Here is a 22,155-nt window from a genome sequence, read left to right as displayed (position 1 = left end):
GATTGGTGATTTCTGCCAGGTGTGGTGGCACACATCTTTAGTCCCAGCACTGGGAAGGCAGAGGCAGGCTGATCTTTGTGAGTTTGAGGCCAGCCTGGTTTACACAGTGAATACCAGGCCAACTAGTGAGACCCTGTCTCAAACAAAGCAAACAATGAAAAAAGATTGGTGGGTTCTACTTTAACCTCTATACTATTCCATATGTCATCTCCATATCCATGTAAAGTAGGAGCAGGGTTTTATAAGTAGAACTTTGGAATGTAGAGATTGATTTCTAAGATAGTCTCTTCCAATGAGGGTGCAACTCAGTAGAGGGTGCATGCCAGGCACGTGTGAGGCCCTGGGTTCCATCCCTGGTAGTTTGTTTCCTTTTTAGACATCAAGAATATACATAAGCTTTAGGAATTTTTAAATTATATTTAAAAAATTTTTTGAGATTATAATTATATCATTCTTCCTTCTAGGGATGTTTTTAATGAGAGGTTTAATATTCTGTTTTGCTAATTTTTAGCTGACAGTAACATACAATAATTTTCAAATCAAAGGCTCCTAGGAATAATATCCAAATTAAAAATGAAATATTTAAACTCACTTATTGGCCATAAAAATGTTAGTTTTGGTTGACAAGATGGCTCAGCTAGTAAAGTGCTTGCCACACAACCACGAAGACTGGAGTTTGGATCCCTAGAGCCCAGGTAACAAGTTGGGTGGGTGTAAAACCAGGTGATAGCAGTGTAGGGAGGCAAAGCTGGGGAATCCCCAGAGCAAGCTGCACAGTCAGATTGCCAGAACAGTGAGCTCTGGGTTCAGTGAGAGACCCTGCCTCAATATATAAGGTGGAGAGAGACCCTGCCTCAATATATAAGGTGGAGAGAGACCCTGCCTCAATATATAAGGTGGAGAGAGACCTTGCTCATTATATAAAGTGGAGAGAGACCCTGCCTCAATATATAAGTGGAGAGCAATCAAGGAAGATTCCTGACATCAACCTCAAGCCTCCGCAATTACACAAACACATACGCCCTCCCAATATGTCTACACACATGCAAACACACACACATGCATGTGTAGGCCACATATATACCTATGTAAAAAAAGTTAGTCTTCTCTTTTGAGGAGCACAAAACAATGATTTTTCTGGAGAAAGTATTTCTTTACAACTGGCCCATTTTTTTAGTATCCAATCACCATAAGCAAAAAGGACCCAAATAGTTTCCTGGACCTGTTGCTCTGACATTGTGAATCATGGCAGGTGGCCTTGGGGAGTGCTGGGCCTCTGCAGGATGGAGGTCTCTAGCCCACTGTGGGTTCTATCTCAGGATGGAGGTCTCTAGCCCACTGTGGGTTCTCTCTCAGGATGGAGGTCTCTAGCCCACTGTGGGTTCTATCTTGCCCACGGAAGCTGACTTAGTGTGGCTATTGATTCCTTGAGCTAATCTGTCAAATGTCTCCCTGTGCAGGTTTGTGGTCAGGGATCATCATCTGCAGTGTCTGTCAGACCCTATGTTTTCTGGTTTTTATTGCTCGGCTCAATTGGAAACGCGCCTGTCAACAGGTATCCATCCTCAATGTGCTCTAGTCTCTCTGCAAGTGCCAAACCAGACCGGGTATGGCATGCATTCTTTCATTTTGGGAGGTTCTTTTTTTATGCTTTTTTTGTTATTATTGGGTTTATTTTGTTTTAATAGGATTTTAAGGTGAAGGGTTGCATGACCCTGGTCCTATTCATTCCCCTTTGTTTGTTCAGTGAAATAGAAAAACAGGATTTCATTTCAAGTCTCGTGCTATGAAAAGCCAATTTCAGGAGAATTGGGACTGGAGGGATTTTCTCCAAGTTTGCCCTCGTACTCTGTGTGTGTGTGTGTGTGTGTGTGTGTGTGTGTGTGTGTGTGTGTCTAAGACATTGTATGGTTCTTTCTTTTTCACTTTCCCAGGTCAATGTGAGGTCTGAAAACAGAATGTAGAAATGGCAGCTGAAGAAAGAAGATGAAGAAGGGCAAATGCTTAGCTACCTTGGTCCATCTTCCCCTCAGATTAGCCTACTCCCCCATCTCTCAGAACCTGGTTCAGTTTTGGAAGAGAGTTCCATAGTGATCCAGTGACGCTTTATCTCACATGCCAGTTCAGGGACATAGCTTCTCCTAAACCGGGTTTATCAATGCTACCTGCTGATGCTTGGACTTAACTTTGAGTCTCACTTACTTTTCTAGGCTCAAGTGCACGCCAATTTGAAGGTAAATGTGGCCCTGAACGGGAATTCTGCTGTCTCTCAGGAGCCAGCTCACCCAGGTATGCTACCGGGTGCTCTGGGGCAGACCTGGCTATACAGGACCGGAGGGGCCTCTGGGGGACACATCTGGATTAGCTGCTGTGAGCTCTCACTGAGGTGGGGCACTGAAGTTTCAGAAACAAATGTCAAGTTCCACCCACTTTGAGATAAACTGACTTAAGCTTGTTCACTTTGATTCCACACATTAACAAACTGTTATGGATAGTTCAGCTTCTCAGGCCCTCTGCTAATACTTGGTTCTTCCACAAGCATTCTACGGGCATTTCTTTTCCTTTTAAAAGTGTATTGAAAAATTTTGGTCCACATGCAATAACTGTGCTTATTCATGGGGTACAGTGGGCATCTCATGAGGTGGAGAAGAGCATGTAGTGCTGAGGGCAGGAGAGCTGGCAGACCATCCCCCCCACACACACTTGTCCTTTCTGCTGGGCACAGACTTATTCCTGATCCTTAGCATTCCTGTGTGAGGAGCAAGTCCTGGAAGCTGGTATTTTCCTGCTTGTTTTAATGTGGTTCCTGTGGTTGGCTAAGCGTCATTCACTTAAAGCAGGTTTTTGCTTGGACTTTTGTGTCATGAAAATACAATTACATTAGGCTGTTTTTTTTTTCCTGTCAATTTAGTAATTCTTTCATAACCCCAGTTCCTTGGAAGGTTAGTAATGTTAACCTTTCACTCCTGTGAGCGAGGTAGAAGTGAATCCCTTCTGGCTTCCTGCACTCTGTGCCTGATACAAGTTAGACAGGAGAGAAACGGTGTTATGTCTGTAGATGTGGGAGGCCACACACCACGAGACTTGAAGGAGGTGAAGACATCTTTAAATCCTGCATGTAGCCCATCAGGTCTACAAGCCCAGAGACGGGGGTTCAGCAGGGCCCACCCTCACCAGGTGCTGCTCAGCCCTGGGCTACAGGTCTACACACAGATTGACAGAGCGAAGCCAGCCCTGTCCCCAGGCTGGCTCGCCCCGCAGGTTTCCAGCTTCCTTGTGATCTTGCTCTGGGAACTTTTCTTTGTGTCCAGCTCTCTGCCACAGGTTTCTGTTTATGATAGAAAACCAAATCCCATCCCCAGCACTGCTGAGGGAGGATTTCCAGGACACTCTTGGATCTTACCTCCGTCTTGTGCTTATTGGCTTTGTTCTTCATCAAGAAGTGACTCTGGAGCCATCCAAGTAGGGGTGAAGATCTTTTAGAGACACTTGGGCCCCTCCCTTCAGCCACCAGACTAGGACAACAATGGTTCCCAAGACGTTGGCATTTCCGCTCTTGTTAATTTATTTTATCCTGATTTAACCATTATCTTGAGAGGAAGGGCTAATTTGTCAGCTTCGGGAAATAATGTTACTTATCCTGTCTTGTTACTGTGAGGATTGCATGTTAGGAGCTGGCAGACACAGCCTAAGTATTTTGTAGATGTGACCTGATATTGTCTAATTTTAAAAGTTTTGCTTGTTTTTGTTTCTTTGAGACAGGATCTATGTAGCTCAGGCTAGCCTTGAATTGGCATTTAGGTGAGGGTGACCTTGAAGTTCTGACCCTCCTGCTTCCCAAATTGACATTACAGTATGCACCACCATGCCTGGTGAAACCTGTGTTATGATGTTCCAAATTATTTTGTCTCGTCTCTGAGGCCATTGTAACAATCTCAGCACAGATTGAAAATCCCTAATCTGGAATATTCTGAAATCCAAACCACTGGAATATGAAATACTTCTAATGCCCAAGCATTTCGGATAAAGTGTACTCAATCACTTTATACCCACATGCTTTTTAAGAAAGCTGATGCCAATCTTCTTAGGCTGCTAGGTAGTCTGCCTTTATATTTCTCTTGGAAAGTTTGTAGTGTGTTTTCCTGTTAGTATTCTTATTCCACAAGCCATGAGACTTGAGTCTTCATGTGAGTCAGTATCTTGCTTGGTACTCAGTGGGTCCTTGGAGGTGGAGAGTCCCATATTCAGTTCTGTGAATGTCTTGAGTCTTATGTCTTAGTTTATCTGTCCTCCATTTGTTTTATTTTCAGTCTGGAATGCCTATTAGGCAGGTATCAGCACCTTGAAAAGCCTGACCCTAGGAAGCTCTCTGGCTCCCCACACTGGCTGACCAGAGTGAGTTGCGGAGTGAATAGAGGCACTCAGAGACAATGAACCAAACATGAGGCTGTTACCTGCACTGTTAGGGTCAGGCCTGGGCCCTGGCAGCTCCACCCCAGGCTCAGCCTCAGCCCCTGTCCTCAGTGGGCCAACTAAGCAAACAAGTAATGCTGGGAGGCAGAGAAAGGGGTTTATTATTCAGTGTAGCCACACTGGAAAGAGGAACAAATAAAAAGGTCCAGTGACATCTCTCCCTTCCCCTTCAGGGTCCTGACACGAGGTTTAGGTTTAAGCAGAGGGCACAAGGAATACACAGATGTGCAGTCCTGGCCAGCATGTGGTCCTGCCCCTCAGCGACACATCACTGATAGTCTTTCCTGCGAGATTGTCTGAGAAGCTGTCAGAACTGTGTAATCTCTTTGTGGGAGACAACCTCCTCCCTGGCTGGCACCAGGCATCTCCTTCTCCTAGCGTGAGATTTTGGGCGAAATGCCAATGTCTTGGGATTTGTCCTAGTCTGATGGCTGAAGGGAGGGGCCCAAGTGTCTCTAAAAGATCTTCACCCCTACTTGGATGGCTCCAGAGTCATTTCTTGATGAAGAACAAAGCCAATAAGCACAAGACGGAGGTAAGATCCAAGAGTGTCCTGGAAATCCTCCCTCAGCAGTGCTGGGGATGGGATTTGGTTTTCTATCACAATAAACAGAAACTGGGAATTGAATCTTTAAATTGTGCTCTATTCAGCATACTGGAAGATGTGGGAGACTGGGAGCCGGAGGGAGACCTGCCTACCTCCCCCTTCTCTTACTAGCATATTTACAGAGAAAAGGAAATGGAGGTGTCTTAGGGTTTCTATTGCTGTGAAAGATACCATGACCATGGCAACTCTTATAAAGGAAAACATTTAATTGAGGGATGGTTTACAGTTCGGAGGTTCAGTCCATTATTGTCATGGTAGAGTGTAGACAGATGTGGTGCTGGAGAGGGGCTGAGAGTTCTCATCTGGATCCTCGGGCAGCAGGAAGGAAGAGTGAGCTACTGGGCCTAGATTGAGCTTGTGAAACCTCAAAGTGACACTCTTCCTCCAACAAGGCCACACCTCAAAATGGTGTCACTTCCTATGAGCCTATAGGGACCATTTTCATTCAAACTACCACATTCCACTCCCTGGCCTGCGTAGCTATAACATAATGCAGAAATGCTTTCAATCCAATTTCAAAAGTCCCCATATAACAGTCTTAACCCTGTTTAAAAGTCCAAAGTCTCTTCTGAGACTCATGGCAATCTCTTGTGTACAATCTCTTGTAAGATCAAAATTAAAAAGCAGATCACATACTTCCAACATACAATGGCACCAGGATGTACGTTACTGTTCCCAGAGGGAGGAAAAGGAGCATCATGAGGAAATATTCAAACCACAAGGGTCAATAAATCATTTCAGAGTGTAGTCTTGTCCCCTGGCCAGGTATTTGGCCTTGTCTCTGAGACTCGTAGCAGGGGAGGGCTGGCCAAGGTCTCAGCTTACATTTCTCCTGAGCCAGTTTGGATGACATTTAGATTGAAAGTTAACTCCGAACAACTATTAGCATTAGCAGCGCGTACCTGCAACCTGCTTACAGCATGCGCTCATGGATTCCTTCCTAGAGAATGGGGTGCAAATGTGCAACTCTTGTAAGCTGTAAAATGCCGCTATTTCTTACTACAAAACGAAACACAAATGTGCCCCTATTTGTCCCCTGTGAGTATGTCCTGGAGCAAAGGCAGTAAAAAGATTATATTGGAGTCACTTAGGCCTATTTCTATGGGAGAGACGTAGCATCGGTCAAGGCAGAGACACTTCTGAACATGCACAGATCATGCTTTGCATGTACAAAATGGTGGATAGGAACTTCTGGACGGAGAGTGTCAGTATAATGAGATTGTAGTGGGCAAAGTGTGTGGCAAGTCAGCCAGAGAGTGGGTCAGAGTGGCTTGGCAATTCCCATGGCTTCCTTATGGTTTTCTCTGCAGGGCCTTATCTGAAACCAACCATAACAACTTGAAGGGACATTAATAGTCATTTAAAGGGATGGCAGCAGGTGCATAGCCCTAAGATCTCTTACCTAGCAGTCAACAGTGGTTTCTTTTATTTATTTATGTATCGTAACAACTGCTTCTTTGTTTTTTTTTTTTGTTTGTTTTTTTTTGTTTTTTTTTCGAGACAGGGTTTCTCTGCGTAGCTTTGCGCCTTTCCTGGAGCTCACTTGGTAGCCCAGGCTGGCCTCGAACTCACAGAGATCCACCTGTCTCTGCCTCCCGAGTGCTGGGATTAAAGGCGTGCGCCACCACTGCCCGGCAACAACTGCTTCTTGAATCAACTCTTTCCTCAGCAATAATCATGAATAATAACCACCATTTGTGCATGTGAAAATAAAAATCCTTTCATGCTGCTCACTAAGGTGCTTTTACCTTCACAGTAAGTCCTGAAAGCCATGGTGAAATCATGATGACGGATCTCGAAAAAAAAGATGAGACTCAGTTGGACCAGCAGACCAACCAGCAACAAGTTTTGCCCGTCCACCCAAAGGACAGCCGTAAACTGTCTGGGAAACAGTTGGCGCTACGGCGAGGGCTCCTGATCCTGGGAGTAGTAGTCGTCTTGGTGGGGGGGATCTTAGTGAGACTATACGTCAGAATTGAGTGATGTGGAAGAGGCGAAGATCAAGCCATACAGGGGTTCCTCAGTTTATGAGATTAACACCTGACCAATCCAACACATACTGAAAACACTACATCAGGACTGGGGGTGTTGCTGTGACAGACAAACACGTGTTTAGTGTGTTCAGGGCCCTCTAACAAGTAAGTTCTCTCTCTCTCTCTCTCTCTCTCTCTCTCTCTCTCTTTCTCACACACACACACACACACACACACACACACACACACACACACACAGAGACAGAGAGACTGAGAGTCATACACACACAGAGAGAGAGAGAGAGAGAGAGAGAGAGAGAGAGAGAGAGAGAGAGAGAGAGAGAGAGAGAGAGGACATGCATTGGAGGTGGACAATGCATGCAATACACTTAACCTACCAAACACCACTGTTCCAAATACTGTACCAACTAGAATGTTAATTTTTCACCCCTGGGTTGCAGGACCACCCAGGGGCTGTAGCTCACTGTCACTGTCCCATATCTCCGAAGGATGGTGTCACACATTGTGAACCCAGGAAAAGCTCCCAGTTCAAAATAGTCTCTACTAAATGCACGTCACTCTTGTACCAATGTAAAGTTAAGAGCCCTTGGAAAGTGAATGACTGTAAGTCTGGGACCACACGCAGCTTTGAACTTATGGACAATTCATAGGCCTGGCAGTGGCCAGTCATTTTAGCCAACAGAATTCAACTGTGCTCATGGGTTTTATGAACTGAGAATTCAAAATTTTTTTCTAATAAGGAATAAGGTAAACACCATATTGTGGTCTAAGACAATATGGGGAAGATGATGTTGGAATATTAATTCGTCCACCACGGTCAAACACGGACTGCTGTGTACTGACTATATTCAGGTGTGGACTTCCTATTTCTTGTGCCTTGTTTTCTAAGATAGAAATCTATATCTGAACTGCTTCTATATTCTTATTGTGTGACTCCTATTAAATACACTTTATGTCTCTCCGTTATTTTAATGTCTCTGTAGATTATTATTCTGTGAGCAAACATCATTTATTAATCATCAGAGGGAGCTCAGATCTCCTGTGGGGGTGCAGGCAGGGAAGGTCTCTGGAGCTGTGAATTGGTGAAGACCCAAACATGAGTGACAATTCCTGGTGGTGGCCGGAGGACAAAGCTTTAATAAAGGCATTAAGACGAAGCCCAGCCGGGCGTGGTGGCGCACGCCTTTAATCCCAGCACTCGGGAGGCAGAGCCAGGCGGATCTTTGTGAGTTCGAGGCCAGCCTGGGCTACCAAGTGAGCTCCAGGAAAGGCGCAAAGCTACACAGAGAAACCCTGTCTCGAAAAAACCAAAAAAAAAAAAAAAAAAAAAAAAAAAAAAAAAAAAAAAAAAAAAAAAAGACGAAGCCCAACTCTTTTAGCCTCTTAAAGGGTTATGTACACACTGATAACTCAGCAAGCTTTCAAAGAACAGAAAATGAACACAATTAGGAAATTCAGCTACTGTGAGTAAAACCGGTTCAATTTACTTTGTTTTTCCTTTTGGTGGTTGGGGCTGGAACTCATCCACTACAGGCAAGCATTCCTCACTGAGCTACACCCACATCGGTTGGGTTTGGTTGAGACCCCCTAAAGTCTCCCTCAGAGAGTCATTCTTGTTGAGTAAATAAGATGTCATTTTCCAGCCACCCAGATCGAAGCTTGTCCCCCGCGCGCGCGCCCTGCGCTCGGTAACGGTTAGACTTGGCCATGGCGCCCGGGGTGGGGTGGCGCGTGGGGCGGGTCCCGTGCCCCGCAGTGGGCCACTCCGCCCTCGGCTCCACGTGCGGTTCCCGCCTGCATCAGAGCCTGCACCATGGAGCTCGCCGAGGACAGCCTGGGTGCGGCCATCCGGCTTCCAGAGCCACCCGACGCCCCGCAGTGGCGCATCCCTGGCGGCCTGCGGGGAGCGCTGTCCCCTGGGGTGCTGCGGGAGGCAGCCGCGCTGGTGGCGCTCGCGGGCCCGGTGGTGAGTAGGACCCGGAGCTGCGGGCGCCGGGCGCCGGGCGGCCGCAGGAAGGCCGAGGGTGACCGCCTTTCTGCTCCTTGCAGTTCTTGGCGCAGCTGATGATCTTTCTCATCAGCATCGTCAGTTCCATCTTCTGCGGACACCTGGGCAAAATCGAGCTGGACGCCGTGACACTCGCTGTCTCCGTAGGTGTTAACTTGGTTTCGGCTGATGGCGCGGTAAAGCCTCGGGAGTAAAGCTTTAACGTGTTTTTATTTGTGTCTTTATTTATTTGCTGGAGACAAACTCGGGGCCGTGTGCTCAGCACACCCCCAGCCCCCAAGCCTCAGAAGTGCAGGGACTGGGTCTGACCCACCTCTACCTCGGATGTGGGAAGAGAGTGAGTGCTGAGCAGATCTCACGGGCACTATGGAAGGAATGTCCCAAACAGAGGCATGGTGCAAGGCTACCTTAAACGAACTACACATCCCTGTCTCCGGAAACCAAACCACCAAAGCTATTAGTTACACAGTTCATTAAGACTGCACTATTTCTCTTGTAAAGTGTCTTCCTTCCGATCACACGTCCTTAGAAGCCTTTCTCCGTCTAGTACAGTAGGGGAGATAGGGAGAGCTGCTGTGATAGCATTTGATCCGCACCTTCAAACATGAGAAAAACTCCTCCTCCGGGTGAGGTGATGACTCCTGGGTCCTCCTGTATTTCAGAAAAATGTCCCTTCTACCCCCCTAGGATGTCGGAATGCCCTGTGCGACAATGGGGGCCTGCAGTTTCTTTGTCAGCATCATGATAAGAGTACCTGGCTATGAAGAGTCTCAATGTATAGGCCCATTACTGTATTGGCAGAAACAACTCTCTCTCTGTGTCTCTCTGTCTCTGTCTCTCTGCCTCTCTCTCTCTCTCTCTCTCTCTCTCTCTCTCTCTCTCTCTCTCTCTCTCTCTCTCTCTCTCCCTCTGTGTGTGAGTGTCTTCTCCAGGGAAGACGAGCTTGGCCACTGCACAGTATTGGGCACTGTTCACAGTGTCCTGGTCACCTAGGATTATGAATGTGTTGATAGGGTGGCCATTAGAGACCTGATGTTTTCCTAACCCTGGTGTCCCAGCCAGGAAGCTCCCTTTTGGGCATCTCATCCCATTCTGTGCTTTTCCTCACATCCAGTCAGCCTCCTCAGCCTCTGGGGGCCTCTTTTCTCTCACACCTTTTGCTGTCATCTTTGGGGGTGTGGCTTGACTCCTGCTCATCCCCCTCACTGATTTCTAGGCCCCCTGCCTCTCCTGCAGTCTCCTTACAGTAGGAACAAATGCTTGGCCCCATGTTTCTAGGCTCTCCTCAGCCTGTACACCTTCAGCTCTATCAGGTCCTCACCCCATCCTGCCTGCTCTTGACCCATGGAGTCCTTACACCAGGATGCCCCAACCTTCTACAGCACCTGTGGCCCTGCTGGGTTCCTGCCCCAACACTAAACAGGCAGCTCACCCTCCCCTCCCCTCCTTCCTCTCCCCTCCTTCCTCTCCTCTTCTTCCTCTCCCCTCCTTCCTCTCACCTCCCATTACACGTATCAGGTCCTTTGGGCATCTGATCCAGCATTCCCCATCCCCCACACTCTGGGACCTTCTTTTCCCTCCAAGCCCCTCCTCTTTGCTTATCCCCACTCCTTGTAAATACATCAAGGGTTTTCTATGAGCAAATCCCACCACCTCTGGCTTCTCTTCCCCTTCTCTCTTGGCCAGAGTCTACACTCAGCCTCACCTGCTTCCGTCTGCTCTCCACTCTCCCATGGACTCTGCCAATTCACCTCAACTGGCTGGTTTTGTGTGTCAACTTGACACAAGCTAGAGTCATCAGAGGAAGGATCCTCAGTTGAGGAAATGTCTCCTTGAGATCCAGCTGTAAGGCATTTTCTCATTTGGTGATCAGTGGGGGAGGGCCCAGCCCATGGTCAATGGTGCCATCCCTGGGCTGCTGGTCCTGGGTTCTATAAGAAGGTGGGCTGAGCAAGCCAGAGGAAGCAAGCCAGTAAGCAGCACCCCTCCATGGCTCTGCATCAGCTCCCCCCTCCAGGATCCTGCCCTGTTTTGAGTTCCTGTCCTGACTTCCTTCTGTGATGAACAGCAATGCTGAAGTGTAAGACAAATAAACCCTTTCCTCCCCGACTTGCTCTTTGGTCACGGCGTTTCGAGGCAGCAATAGAAACCCTGACTAAGACATCACTGGACTCTGCCCACGGTTGTCAGGAGTGTTCACCTTTGTGTTCGCCACCATGTCACCCCCAATCTGTCCATCCTTCAGGCTGTCACCCCCAGGAACTGCCCACAGTGTTTCTTCTCACCCTCGGCTTGGCTATGGCCTCTGATAGCTGCACTCTTCTTTCTTTTTATTTCATCTGCTTTTCCCCTTTTTATTTCATTTAAATTAGTTGTTAACTAATGCCACAGTGAGCAGTTGAACCCAGGACCTTGCACATGCCAGGCAAGCACTCTATTACAGAGATAATACCCCCAGCCCTCCTCTTTCCGTTTTAAACGTCGCCTGTCTGTGTCTCTCAAGTCAGTATCTCCATCCTTGACATGGGCTTCAGTTCTTGTGGTGGTTTGCCAGGTGGACCAGCAGGAGACCAGAGGTGAAGCCAAACCAGAGCATGCTGCAGCCGCATCTCCCAGGCAATGCTGGAGTTTTCTTGGTAGTGGTGAGGACAAAACTCCCAGCCTTACCTTTGCACTCTGTCACGCCCCTCACCTCTGTCCATCAGCAGCCCACGTGCCTTAGAGCCTCTCTGCATTTCTTCTGCTTCCCATAGTACTCTTCTGTGAAGGCTTCAGTCTTTCTTCCCGAGGCTGTGACTCCTTCATTCTGAAGGCAGAGTCCTTTCCGGTGTCCCCCAGGAAGGCTGAGGTCTTGGCTCTGGTCACTTGGTGCTGGTGTTTCCTGCCTTTGCATTCTCTCAAGTTGGGGAGGAGTGAGCGCCTTATTTTGTGAAACTTGAGTCTTGCCACAGATCTGGGTCACCCAGATGTTTTGGAGTCAGACAGATGTGCTGGCCTGCCTGAGCTCACCCGGCATCTCCTTGTCTTTTTCTTTGTCTGGCAGCCTCTTCTGGCTGGGCTTTTCCGTCCTGCACTTTGGTGAGGATTTCAAGCCTCAAAGTTATGTGTCTGCATCACACCATGAGGCTTTTCTTTCTTACATTAAAATCATTTTAAGATATATCTTTTTGGAGAAAAACCAAATTAAAATTGTGTGTGTGTGTGTGTGTGTGTGTGTGTGTGTGTGTGTGTGTATGCTGTCCCCCCCCCCATTTCCTTTCCTTGTCCCATTTATGCCTCTAGAGTTTTCGATGTAAAAACAACAGGAATAAATGCAAGCCACAGTGAGATGGGAGGCTTGGTGGTGGTATGTGGGAAGGCTGGTGTGTTCCACAGGCAGGCCTTTCTGCAGATAAGGTCCTGAATAGAGAGAGCCACTGTCAGCCTTTGTAAATGGGTCAAGGAAATATGTTGCTTTCAATGGATGTTAACTTGTAACTAACTTTTGGGAAGACGGTGGACTTGATGGCACCGTGATTAGATAGGTTAAGTTTTATAAATTTTGTTTTTGAGACAGGGTCTTGCTCAGTAACCCAGGCTGGCCTTCAACTCTCAATGTTCTTGCCTCAGTCAGAATTACAGGCCTACTAATTTTTGTCTTGTCTTTTATTAGAATGTTGTCCATGGTAAGAGAGAGCTCAGTCTGGTAGAGATTTGAACAAACGTGGCCTATAGAGGATGGCTGGCATTCTAAGCCAGCCAAAGGCGGGTAGTGTGCAACAGCAACAGCAGCAACAACAACAACAACCAAACACAGCAGAACAAAGACACTCTCATGTGTGACTTAAAAAAACAAAACTTTTAGCCGGGTGGTGGTGGCACATGCCTTTAATCCCAGCACTTGGGAGACAGAGCCAGGCAGATCTCTGTGAGTTCGAGGCCAGCCTGGGCTAAAGAGTGAGTTCCAGGACAGGCACCAAAACTACACAGAGAAACCCTGTCTCAGAAAAAAAAGCCCCCCCCCAAAACCAAAACTTTTTATAAAGTGAGATACCTCCCCCTTTTCTTTTCCTTGATTGGTTCAGTAGAAGTGTATACCTCACATCTGGGTCCTCACTGTGCCTGGATTTCATGTCTGGTAGGGTAATTTTAGGACACCACACATGTGGCCTGCTATTGACCTCTTGGGGCTGGGAGGTGTAGATTCCCAGGTTATCTTGGTCCCTTCCTACATCTCAAAGCATTGGGTACTTTATAGAGAAAGATTTCTTTAGCTCACACTTTAGGACATTTAGGAGCCTGGCACCAGCTTCTGCTGAGCTCCGGTGGGGGCCTCATCACCACATGTGGATGGCATCAGGGCTTATGAGAGGAGCAAGCAGTCACATAGCAAGAGCGAGTCTGGCATCTGACTCTCTCTCCTTACAATTCATTCTTCCAGGAACAAATTAGGTCCCAGGAGAACTTGAGTTTTTTGAGATGGTCTCATGAAGCCCAGCCTGACCTCAAACTCGCTGTGCCTCTCTGCCTGGGGTTACAGGCACGTGCCACCATGCCCAGCTCATGCAGTGCTGGATTCTCACCCTAGGATAGCACTTTCCCACTGAGCTGCATCTTCTGCCCTCTGTGAGAACTTACTAGCCCCATCCGAGGCCGGCATCCCAGCGACTTAATCACCCCTCACTAAATGTCATTTCTTGAAGGCCCCACTACCTCCCAATTACACCATACAAAGGACCAGACTTTCAGCACATACACCACTGGGGACCACATTTCATTAGTCAAAACACCGGGTCAGAATCTTGGTAAGTAAGGCAGTTAATTTACCTGGAGTTAACATCAGCTGCTACTTGTGAGACCCAAGATGAAGAAGTGCACTGCACGTTTCCTCTCCTCTGCTGGCCTGGACAATAACACACTTTGCCCTACCCCTCAACCTATGGGCTAATCTCTGGGTAGTTGGGGAGTGGATGAGATCTGCTTGAGAGTGTGCTATAAGCCCAATCCTTACCAGACTACTGAAACCTTAGGTATGTAGCCAGCTTCAGGTCACAGCGAGTAACCTAGGTAAATATAGTAAGTTTTCTGTCACCCAGGCCACCACCCAAAATGAGAAACTATAACCCTATGTACATGTGACTTAGGATAGTGCCTGGTCCTAACACCATATACATGAAGAGCCTGGCACATAGTGTATGTTCAGTAAACACTGGGTGGTGTGTGTGTGTGTGCGTGTGATTGCAGGTACAGCACCCCTGCCCAGGCCTTTGGAGTCCAGAGGAGAAGGTGGGTGTCCTGCTCTCCCCTCTCCACCTCGCTCCTTTGAGGCAAAGTCTCTTATCAAAACTAGAGCAGTAGTTCAGCTGGGCTGGAGGGTTGGCAAGATCCAGGGTCTGCTTGTCTCCACAGCACCCACCCACCCCACACCAAGTCCTGGAGCTATACGTGCATGCAGCTTTTAAGGGGTTCTGGGGACCAGACCCAGTTCTCACGTCCGCATGGCAAGCACTATTACCACTGAGCTCTCTGCCAAGCCTGGCTTTTTAAATAGATATTTTCTCCTTCTTCTCCTTCTCCCCCCTCCTCCCCTTCTCTCTCTCTCTCTCTCTCTCTCTCTCTCTCTCTCTCTCTCTCTCTCTCTCTCTCTCTCTCTCTCTGACACCCTAACCCGTTACTTTTGAATGCATATTCTCTGGCAGATGAGGTACACGGCCTTAGACGATAGCAAAGCCTTTGTGTTTATTTGATTTTTTCAGTTTTGAAGGTGGGGTTGGCTCTGGTACTGAGACTGGTCATGAGCTTCTCCTTGGGCTCTGGTGACTCTTCTGCCTCAGTCCTGCGAGGTGTTGGGACCCCAGGACTGGCCACAGCGCCTGGCTTTCCTTTGCTAAAGCAGAAGCTCTTGCATGCTATATTAAGAAAATCTAGGCTTGCTGGGTGCAGTGACACTTGCCTTTAATCCCAGCACTTGCTAGTAAGAGGCAATTTCTGTGAGTTTGAGGCTAGCCTGGTCTACAGAGCAAGTTCCAAGCTAGCCATGGCTATATAGAGAAACCCTGTCTCAAAAAGAAAAAAAAAAAAAGTGAAAAGGCTTTAAGCTCCCCTGGTGGACATAGCGTGGCTGTGGCTCTAGGTTAGAAAAGGCATTTTTGTTTGGTAATCCTCAAGGATCCATGCGGCCATCTGAACCACAGGAGCCTGGGCATTCGTGTGGGTGTGCTTGCTCTTTGAAAATGAGCTGCCAAGTTGGGCACAGTGGCTCAGGCCTTTAATCCCAGCAGTAGGGAGACAGAAGGGGGCAGATCTCTGTAAGTTCGAGACCAATCTGGTCTACGTAGTGAGCTCCAGGACAGCGAGAGCTACATAGTGAGACCCTGGGACAAGACCAACAGAAAAACAAAACCCAACCAAATAAAAACGGCTGGGTAAGTTAGGTGGCACACGCCTTTAATTCCGACACTGAGGTGGAAGAGGCAAGCTGATCTCTGTGTGTTCAAGACCAGCCTGGTCTACACAAAGAGTTCCAGGACAGCCATAGCTAAATAAGGAGACCTTGTCTCATAAAACCAAAATGAGCTGCCGAGGCTCCTCTGCTCTGAGCAGCCGCAGCCTGCTGCACTTGGCCCGTTTTTTTTTTTTTTCTTTGTTTTGTTTTGTTTTGTTTTTCTTTCAGGTTGTGAATGTCACTGGGATTTCAGTCGGAACCGGCTTGGCCTCAGCTTGTGACACGCTGATGTCTCAGGTGAGAACCTCAGTTGCCCACATGGGTTCCTGGCAGTTGCCTAGGGAACCACACACTGTGGTTTGGCAGCCCTTTATGTATGGACAGCATAGCGAGCGTTACTAAATCACGTGACCAAGGCTCAGCTAACTCAGCTGTGACTCTCCTGAGGCTTCATCTGTGCCTCTGCTAGGGGAAAAGAAGGCTACAGCTCATGCTGCTGGCACAGCAGTGAGCGGCTTTGCGAGGTGGGGACAAGGAGAGGTACAGCAGGAAAACCAACAGGACCTGGGTGGCACCAGGTTCCTTTGGGTGATTTTTTTCTTTTATCCAACAGTTTAAAGCCGAGGAACTTATTAGCCTGACTTATTAGGCTGGGACCTCTGTTTGCGGGGAAAACAGTCTGTTTGGTATCTTTCCGCCTCCTTAAATTTTCGGTTTGTGTGTCATTTAGCAAAGGGACTCCACTTTTGTTGGTCGGGTTTGGTCTGGTCTTGGTGCAGGAGCACAGGCAAATCAATGGGTTCCCTTGTGCTTGGCAGACAGTTCTGCACTCCGGCCTGGTCTGCACAGGGGCTGTGCACAGGGGCTGTGCTTTCCTTGTGCCTCGCTCCGAGTTCCCCTGTAAGCTTCTTAAAAGTGGCCTTTGCACTCCAGGTCCTCACCTCTGCACCGGGCTCCGTCCCACTGGACTTAGCCTTTGCTCGGTCTCCTTGGAGCTTCTTCAATAAAATCGCCAAGCGAACACAAGCCATCCTTAACCATCGGGGCTACCTCAGCGCAGTGGGTGTCCTTCCTCTGCACCCCTGTGCTGTGCCTACCCCCTTCCTAAAGCTTCATTCCGCTCCTCTATGCTCCATGTGAACAGCCCCAGTTCCCAAGAGCAGGGAACAGTTGTCCTAGAACACATACAATGCCACAGTAGCAGCTGGCTGTCTGGGATCTGGCAGCCATCTCCCCCACCTCCCCCATCGCCTTCCTCCTGCCCCGCCTCCTGGGCAGTCCTGCCGGAAACATGGCTGCCAGAGCTGCTGGGCCTGCTGGAAGTGGGGAGCCTTGGTCCCCATGTTTCTGAAACACTGTTTTTCCAAGTCCTTCGGAGGCAGGAACCTGAAGCGCGTGGGGGTCATACTGCAAAGGGGCATCCTCATCTTGCTGCTCTGCTGCTTCCCGTGCTGGGCCATCTTCCTGAACACCGAGCACCTGCTCCTGCTCTTGGGGCAGGACCCGGAAGTCGCCAGGTGAGCACGGCTCAGAGTCCCGGGTCATCAGTAGGTGGCAGACGTTCCCAGCTGACTCTCATCTTGCTGGATGTGAGCACTTGGGACCGGAAGCTGTGACTATGACCACAGAATGACTGACACAGGGCCAAGGCAGCACACACCGATGCCCCGGGCTATCTCTTCTGTGTCCATCACAGTTTTCTCCCACAGGGAGTCCAACGCACAGTCGTCTTCACTGTTGTGTTTAGGGTTGGGTTTTTATAAAACTTAACAGTCTAGTGGAGTCTCAGTTCTTGGGCTTGGTTCTTTCCAAAGGTTTCTGCATCACATTGTGCTCAACTTGTAGCAAGTGTCCCTGTCGGCCATCTAGCCTCATTGCTTTCCGCTGAAAAGTGTCTGCTGTTCCTTCCCCCAACTTAAGGGACCACTTAGCAGCCTTTGGCTGCTGCTGGTGCTTTGACTCATTGTCTTACCAATAGGTGTTTAGTTTTAACTTTTAGGAGATACCCCTGAGCAGGACCTGAAGGGAGGGTGACCAGAAACCACTTCACTATTGGCTGAAAGCTGTCTTCTTGTTCCAGGATAGCCCAGATTTATGTGATGATTTGCATCCCTGCTCTTCCTGTAAGTTTCACAGCTGCTGTGTTTCTTTATTAGTGTATAATCATAGAAATACCAATAACAATGATAGGAAGTAATGATTTCCATTGAGGCATTTGCATGCGTGTATATAATGCACTTTGATCAGGACCCCTTTTCCCCTCTTTCCTTCTTCTACCGTCCCCTGGTTCCCGTGATCCTACTCAACTTCCCCTGTTCCAACCCCTCCCTCTCAGTTCTACATATGAGAGGAAATATGTAATAATTGTCCTTCTGAGTCGGGCTTTTCACCTAAGCGAGGAGCACAAGTTCCGTTCATTTTCCTAAAGAGGACATGATTTCAATATTAATGGCAGAGTAGTATTCCATTGTCTTATGTAGGCCACATTTTCTTTATCTGTTTGTCCATTGATGGCCACTGAAGCTAATTCCATAATGTGTGATGGTTAATCTCAACCATCAACTTGATGAGATCTGGAATTGCTAGGGAGACCAGTTTCAGGAATGCCTTTGGAGGGTTATCTTTGTTAGGTTGATTTGAAAGACACATCCGCTATGGGTGGCACCATTCCCTTCCTGGGTTCTTGGACTGCACAAAAGAAGAAAGCTAGCTGAGCACAAGAATTCATCTTTCCTGCTTCTCCACTGTGGATGCAACGTGACCAGCTGCCTCAAGCTCCTGCCACCACGAACTTCCTGCCATGGTAGAACCCATTCCACTGGGCAGCAGTGGTGGTGGTGGCGGCGGCGGCGGCGGCGGCGGCGGCGGCTGCTGCTCACGCCTTTAACCCCAGCACTCAAGAGGCAGATCAGGAGGATCTCTGTGAGTTTGAGGCCAGCCTGGTCTACAGAGCAAGTTCCAGGACAACCAGCTCTACACAGAGAAATTCTGTCTTGAAAAACCAAAAGAAAAAAAGAAAAGAAAAGAAACGTTCCCCTCTTATATTTTCTTTAATTACATTTTATTTATTTTGCTCCAGTGGGGTTCAGGTACAAAGAGGAGGTGTGGAGTCAGCGAGGGAAAGAGATTGACATGATCTGAGGGTGAATCAGGATGACCGCCCATTTATTGAAATCAGGCTACACCTTATATACTCTGTAACTGCATTATAGTTTCACCACAAGCAGTACTAAAGCATACTTAGTAGTTCCAGGATGAAAACAGGCATCAATGTCATTACAACATTTTTCTTGAAGGAAAAAAAAATAATTTTAGCAAAAATCTAAATACCTATTGTCCTCCGAGACTCAGAAACCCCACCAGGTGCCCTCTCAGACTTCCTCCTGCAGGGTCTCCGTCTCTGTGGTGAGGAGGTGCCAGACACTGAGTCCTGAGAAACAAACCCCTAAGAGCGCTTTTCATTCTTTAAGGAGCGTGATGCAGTGTTTAGACCATGCAGCGTAACAAGCATCGAGCTGTTTCCTAACCGCATTCCTTTGAAGAGGGAGCGAGTTTTCTGCTGATGCAATCCAACAGTAACCATAGAACTCCTGGACAGGGTGGCACCGTCTGTGACCCTGTCTGTATTGAGAAGGCTGAGGTAGAAGGGGAGAACATTTTGAGCCAGTTTGAGCTACATAGAAGACAGGTTTTGTTTTTTGTTTTTTTGTTTTAAAGAGGAGCAATGGAATAAGGAGTCAGGAACAGCATTGTGACAAAATAGGAGGGGTGGGAAGGCAGGCAAGAATCATACCCTGCGCTGCTTCCAGGCTCCCCATCACCCAAACAGCATGACCCAGCTGGAGCTCCTCATCATGCCATGATACACGTGTGGAGGTCAGAGGACAAATGTGAGAATCAGTTCTCTCCTTCCGCCATACGGGTCCTGGGGAGCCAGGGGTGGAGACCCTTGCACACACTATCCCTGAGGATCATGCTCACACCCAAGCCCTTGCACTAGGGTTCTGGGACCGAGCTTCCCGTCTTCTGGAGGTCCAGCCTTGCCTCACACCTGCAGTTGGGAGGCTTCTTGCCAAAGACTGGGCCTGTAGCTCCCTCCCCAGACAGTCCAGACTGGGGCTTTTGCTTCAGCCACGTAGGATCTGCTCTTTTCTGCTCTTTGGAAAGTAAATCTTTCAAATCATTCCAGCATTTGTTTAGGATGAATCTGGTGTTCTGGATTTTCATGTTACATAATCAGAAAGAAAGTATCCTAAAAACCAGAGTAGACAGAGATAGCATAGAAGACCAAGAAAAAATTCCATGCAAAGCCATCCAATCCTTGGCAAGGGTGTCAGAACACGCACTGGAGAGAGGGTGGCCTCTCTGATGAGTGGTCTCAGAAACGCAACTGTCCCATGTAAAGAATCAAAATAGACCCATCTTTCTCACCCAGCGCTGAAATCAGTTTGGGATAGAACACAGACCTTAAGTGTAACAGGAAGCAAGCACTGGAGGAAAACACTTCGGGCCAGCACAGGCAGGGGCTCTCTAAGAAGGCAGACAGCAGCAAAGGAAATAATCCCGAGGCTGAACAAAGGGGACGACATGGAACTAAAAAGCCTCCGAATAGCGAGGGAAACGGTCATCAGAGGCAGTGTGCAGACTGGGAGCAAGTCCTTGCCAATCATCAATCCCACACGAGATTAATATTTAGACTCTACAAAGAACACCAACATTTAAAAATCTCCCAAATCAAATGGGCTAATGGATTGAATAAAGGAAGAAATAAAAGTAGTCACTGTCTTTAGCTATCAGAGAAATACAAAGTAACACTGCCTTGGTGTTTCATGTGAGCCCAGCGGCTAGACTAGATCTTATCAAGAAAACTAGTGACGACAAATGCTGGTGAGGATGTGGGAGTGTAAACCATATACACACAATAATAAAGATAAATAAATATAAAAAGGGAAAGAAAATGAATCGAACTGGAGACCATTGAGTTAAGTGGAGTAAGCCAGACTCAGAGAAACAAATAGTGAATCTTTTCTCCTTGTGCAGAATGTAGATTTAAATATCTCTGTGTAGTATGTGTGTGTATGTGTATAGTGTGTGTGTGTGTGAGACACAGAAGTAGAAAGTCACTCTGAGAGGGGAGAAAGCTGTCTGTAGAGACGGGAGGGGAGCAAGACATGGTTGTGGAGTACATGCCATCAAAACAGAAGATGAAGCTATGGGAGGAAGGCGAGCAGGGGTTGGGGGGACAGTGATGGCTGAGGAATAAGAACAAAGGGCAGTGATATGTACAGGGAACGCCAAGTGAAGCCTGTTTTCTTTTTGGCCAGAATACTTAATAATAGTATTTGGCCAAAACTTAATAATAATAATAATAATAATAATAATGATAATACAACTCCAGAACTTGACATGTATGAAAATGTTATAACGAAATCCACTATTTCATGAAATTATCATTCAAAAGAAACTGAGCTGGGGCCTAGCCTTGCAGCAGACATGCTGAGAGTGAAGTCCTGGGCTTGGTCCCCAGAAATGTAAAACAACAACAAAACTGGAAACAAAGTAAGCTCTCCTGTTTTCTGTTTCATCTTCTAGGCAGCGTTCCTGTTCCAGCTGCAGACACGGTATTTACAGAGTCAGGTACTCTTTCGTGTTTTTACTGCACACTACTGTGGGAGATGTAGAGTAAATGTTTTAAAGCGATTTTCTGTAATAATTTGTACCTCCTTTTCCTGTAATTCATTTCCGAGACACACACGCACTTTGGGAACAGGAGCGCCTGTGGTTTCATGTACAGAAGAGATGGCGGTCGTGTGGACTCGTCTGTCTGGTTCCTCTTAGTTTTCCTGCCGTCCCTGCGCGGCCTTCGTATCTAAGGCTTCCCCAATCTCTCAGCTTGCTGCTGGCTTTGCAGCTGACCTGGGGGCCTGGCCCCAATTTTGATACTGACGGGGAGGGTCTGGGGTTACTACAGCTCCACTTGTAAGTGTGGGTAGGACACTGTGCGTGCCGCACACAAGGCAGAAGGGAGATTGAAGGAGGAGAGGGCCAGAAGTGGGTGGGCAGAAACTGGACCCCACTTTAGCCAGTGTCCTGTCCCAGGCTAGCTACAGACAGTTTGCTAGCCTTTAAACATAAAGGCCTTGTCCCTAAGCCAGAGGAAATTGTTCTGCTCCGACAGTCTTCCATTCTGTGTGATTGCTGGGAGAGGAAGTTTAAGGTGAAAAAAAGTGTTTATCTGAGGACTGAAGTGTAGACAGCATAAACAATAGGAATGTGCATGCCTTTAACTCCAACACTAGGAGCTCTGTGAGTTCGAGGCCAACCTGGTCTACATAAAGAGTAGCCAGAACTACATAGTGAGACCTTGTCTCAAAAACAAAAACAGAACAGAACGGCATATACTGCTGAGCAAAGCAATGGACATTTTTCTCCGCACTTGCTTTGAAGCAAGTGTTTCTGGGTGCTGTGCATGTGAGAAGATCCTCAGGCACAGCTCTGAGGAGTGGTGGGCTCTGGGCCCCAACACCCCCGAAGCCTGTGTGTTCTTCCTGAGACCGATTCCTCTTTTCCCTGTTGCTGTGATGAAACTGGACAGGGTTTTGAAACGGCCCCCACAGGCTTCTGGGTGGCTTGGTGAGAAGCTCCATCA

At 47.8% G+C, this 22,155-nt stretch overlaps 2 protein-coding genes across 3 annotated transcripts in view; both read left to right on the top strand.

Moving 5' to 3' along the window:
* Slc47a1 (solute carrier family 47 member 1) overlaps positions 1-8,040 on the top strand; it is a 39,114-nt gene extending 31,074 nt beyond the window's left edge. For both annotated transcript variants that reach the window (XM_076542513.1, XM_006973579.4), the window contains exons 15-17: positions 1,461-1,555; positions 2,211-2,289; positions 6,837-8,040. In XM_076542513.1, the coding sequence (XP_076398628.1) occupies positions 1,461-1,555; positions 2,211-2,289; positions 6,837-7,063 (401 nt within the window). In that variant the 3' untranslated portion in view covers positions 7,064-8,040. The remainder of the gene's footprint in view (positions 1-1,460; positions 1,556-2,210; positions 2,290-6,836) is intronic.
* A 721-nt stretch (positions 8,041-8,761) lies between these two features.
* Positions 8,762-22,155, top strand: part of LOC102908404 (multidrug and toxin extrusion protein 2) — a 45,341-nt gene continuing 31,947 nt past the window's right edge. The window contains exons 1-6 of the mRNA XM_006973580.4: positions 8,762-9,040; positions 9,124-9,225; positions 15,735-15,803; positions 16,875-17,023; positions 17,587-17,629; positions 21,099-21,143. Of these exons, the coding sequence (XP_006973642.1) occupies positions 8,888-9,040; positions 9,124-9,225; positions 15,735-15,803; positions 16,875-17,023; positions 17,587-17,629; positions 21,099-21,143 (561 nt within the window). The 5' untranslated portion in view covers positions 8,762-8,887. The remainder of the gene's footprint in view (positions 9,041-9,123; positions 9,226-15,734; positions 15,804-16,874; positions 17,024-17,586; positions 17,630-21,098; positions 21,144-22,155) is intronic.

The sequence above is a fragment of the Peromyscus maniculatus genome, chromosome 8 (genome assembly GCF_049852395.1).
Source record: "Peromyscus maniculatus bairdii isolate BWxNUB_F1_BW_parent chromosome 8, HU_Pman_BW_mat_3.1, whole genome shotgun sequence".
Taxonomy (NCBI): Eukaryota; Metazoa; Chordata; class Mammalia; order Rodentia; family Cricetidae; genus Peromyscus; species Peromyscus maniculatus.
This window is presented reverse-complemented; position numbering and strand designations above follow the sequence as displayed.